General features: G+C 37.4%; 1 protein-coding gene across 1 annotated transcript; it reads right to left on the bottom strand.

Annotated features, from left to right (window-relative positions):
* Positions 1-2,368: 2,368 nt before the first annotated feature.
* Positions 2,369-2,725, bottom strand: LOC101895051 (protein suex-1-like). Its single transcript, XM_005191226.1, has one exon. The coding sequence runs from the start codon at positions 2,723-2,725 to the stop codon at positions 2,369-2,371; it is 357 nt and encodes a 118-aa protein (XP_005191283.1).
* Positions 2,726-2,984: the final 259 nt, after the last annotated feature.

Below are 2,984 nucleotides of genomic sequence, written 5' to 3'. Positions count from 1 at the left end.
TGCACAAAAAATTATTTGCAAAATTAAGTTATATTTTTTGTAATCGTTGTTCAGGTGCCCGAGGCATTCCATGCTAATATCGTTTCTATTAGATGCTGGAGAGTATATTAATACTGTATTTTCGTTTGCAACGCATATAAATATACTTTATACATTATGTAAATACGTTTTTTATCAGATTGGAATTCTATGACGATTAAGATAGGTTCTATATTTAGGAGATCATCAAGCGTTTTTAGGCATGTAAAGCATCTGCACTAGATAATGTGTTTTCGGCTTTGCCTCTAAAGATGATTACGTCCAAAACTCAGCAATCATTTTTTATACCCTCCTCCAAAGTAGGGTATATTAACTTTGTCATTCCGTTTGAAACATCCATAAATATTCGTCGTAAGTAATATATATACCATGATAAGCATAAAATTCTAAATTCTAAGTCGAATTAACGATGACTATCTGTCCGTCTGTTGAAATCATGGTACAGCCCATAACTTGACCTAGCTGTTAAAAATTTGCGCAACAATGTGCATTGTGTCTAGGATATTTGGTATTGAAAATCAGATATATTGATCTACTTTCTGGTATAGCCGCCATATAACGATACCTCCCGATATTCCATATTTTGATGATTTTCGTCATATTTTTCCACGGATCTGTCTAAAATGAGGTATTTGTAGTTCGTAATGGGTTCTAGCTTCGGTGGCGGAACATTGTATGTATAGCTCAACGTTTTCGTATAACCCCCTATAACAGTACCTCCCAATTTTCGATATTTTGATAATTTTTGCCTCGAATTTCTACGAATTTGTCTAAAACAAGGTATTTGTAGGTTCTAGCTCCGATAATCGGTATTTTGATAATCCTATTTTTATTTAATCCTATTTTATTTAAGAAGATTTGAAATATAAAATTGTCTATGGAGGTTCCCGATTTGGTATGGCCCCCATATAACGACTCCACCAACTTTATGCTATTTTTAAGCTTCTTTCTGGTATTTGTAGTTTAAAGTGGAACACGTGTGAATTCGGATACTTTTATATAAAAATGTTTTCTTTACCCATTAAAAGTTCAGCCCGGCCTAAATTAATATATTTTTTATTTGTTTAACTAAGTAATGTATGTATTAAGCACATTAGTGCCCCGATGAAAATGAAAAGACTGGCTTGCTACTGCTGGGGGCTTGCCAAAGTGTTGTTAGTGATTTTCAAAATCATTTTCTCTCCTCCGACTAACTGGCTCTCATTAAGTTGAGTGGTCTGTAATTCATTTACACTGGCTCGTTGTTCCACAGAGTCTTAGGCATGTTGGACGGCAGCTCAAACTGTTTCCTGTTTCCTAGTAACTATCCACCTTAGAACGCCCGGACAGCTACTCCCGGAAATACCAACGTTGAGCTGTCGAACCCGAACAACCTAAGATAACCTTGTCATATTCAATATCTCTACAGTAAACTGCACTCCCATTACGATTTTATCACGAATCCCCAACCGTCTCAGAAGACCTTGACACCAACACATCAACCACCTATATCGTAAATTCTGAATATCTACCACTCGTCAGCTTGAAGAACATTCATCCAAGTTCCCGATTATCTTCTAATCCTCAACATCCCGAACGCCGACATCTATCTAGACACCAACATCGTCGACCAGCGATGGTTATTAAATAAAGTCTCTTATTACCTTCAAATTATCCATATCCCGAACACCGACATCGATTCCGACATATCATAATTCCTGATTACATTCAACACGACGACAAACGACTGCCATAATCAAAGTTTCCCCTCAAATCGTCCCTAACGCTAGGGTCACTATGAATACGAACATCGTAATTCTGTATCTTGCTCACTTCTGAACATCCGACGATCATCCACGTGTACCCGAATACCTTCAAATTCTCTGTAACCTGAACATTATTCCCGGCTAATAACACTTCACATCAACCACTCGAGGACCCATAGTGAACTATACCGGGTAGTTCACTTTACAGTATTGCTCCCGATTGTCCTCAAATCATTCACCTTGTCTATATCAACCCTTTAATCAGCGAATGCCTACGAGACATCGCAAACAAATAATTTCTGATCATCAACTAAACAACTCTACTTCTCCAGCATCTCAGTAGTCAATTAGACATCCCACATTTTATATTCATCTTATCGCATTTAAACACTAGTGGATTGTAATTTAGTATTTAAATCAATAAAACATAAAATAAGCGCAAGTTGAAAAAACGTTAGATTGCGGACCTACACACATTTGTGTGTAGGCCATATGAAATAAATATGAAAATCATATCATATAAATATGAAAAGAAAGCACACTTGATGTAGATTATTGTTTTAATATCTTGTACTTCGAAATGTTTATCCAAAGTTTGCACCAGAAAGAGTTCCAGATAACGCAAAAGCAATACTGCCACTATTTCCACCGCCATAACCTCCTGGATAACCACCTCCATATCCTCCAGGATATCCGCCGCCATACCCTCCAGGATATCCGCCACCGTATCCACCAGGATATCCCCCATGTCCACCGTGACCACCTGGATGGTGCCCATGTCCGTGGTGGCCACGAGCCTTGCGTATCGCTATTGCATCAGCGTCTACAGCCAAATCGACATCGACACCTGCCAAGGATTCAGCTTCTATTTTTTCATCTGATTGAGAATAAACAACGGCGATCATGACTGCCGAAAACAATAGAATTGTGGCGAATCTCATGTTGTTCCCGAACGGTTGGCTTCTCAGATAGAAAGGGTTACACGAATTCCACAATGCAAATGAAATGCATTTTTCAATCAATTTGTTTTTTATACAATTCCATTTTGTGTAAATCCGGTGCGACCAGGTATTTAAAATGATTTTTACACGATTCGAGTTCTATTGGTGTTACAGACAAAATCTAATTAAAATATTAGATAATTAAAAAAGGAATATTGTTTGGCACAAAAGCAGTATCACATAGAAATATTGAACCGAT

The sequence above is a fragment of the Musca domestica genome, unplaced genomic scaffold (assembly GCF_030504385.1).
Source record: "Musca domestica strain aabys unplaced genomic scaffold, Musca_domestica.polishedcontigs.V.1.1 10, whole genome shotgun sequence".
Classification (NCBI taxonomy): Eukaryota; Metazoa; Arthropoda; class Insecta; order Diptera; family Muscidae; genus Musca; species Musca domestica.
Note: the sequence above shows the minus strand (reverse complement) of the source record. Positions and strands in the feature narration are given on the sequence as shown.

Excerpts from the sequence above, each read along its gene's own strand:
- LOC101895051 (XM_005191226.1), bottom strand. The coding sequence starts at position 2,725 with ATGAGATTCGCCACAATTCTATTGTTTTCGGCAGTCATGATCGCCGTT.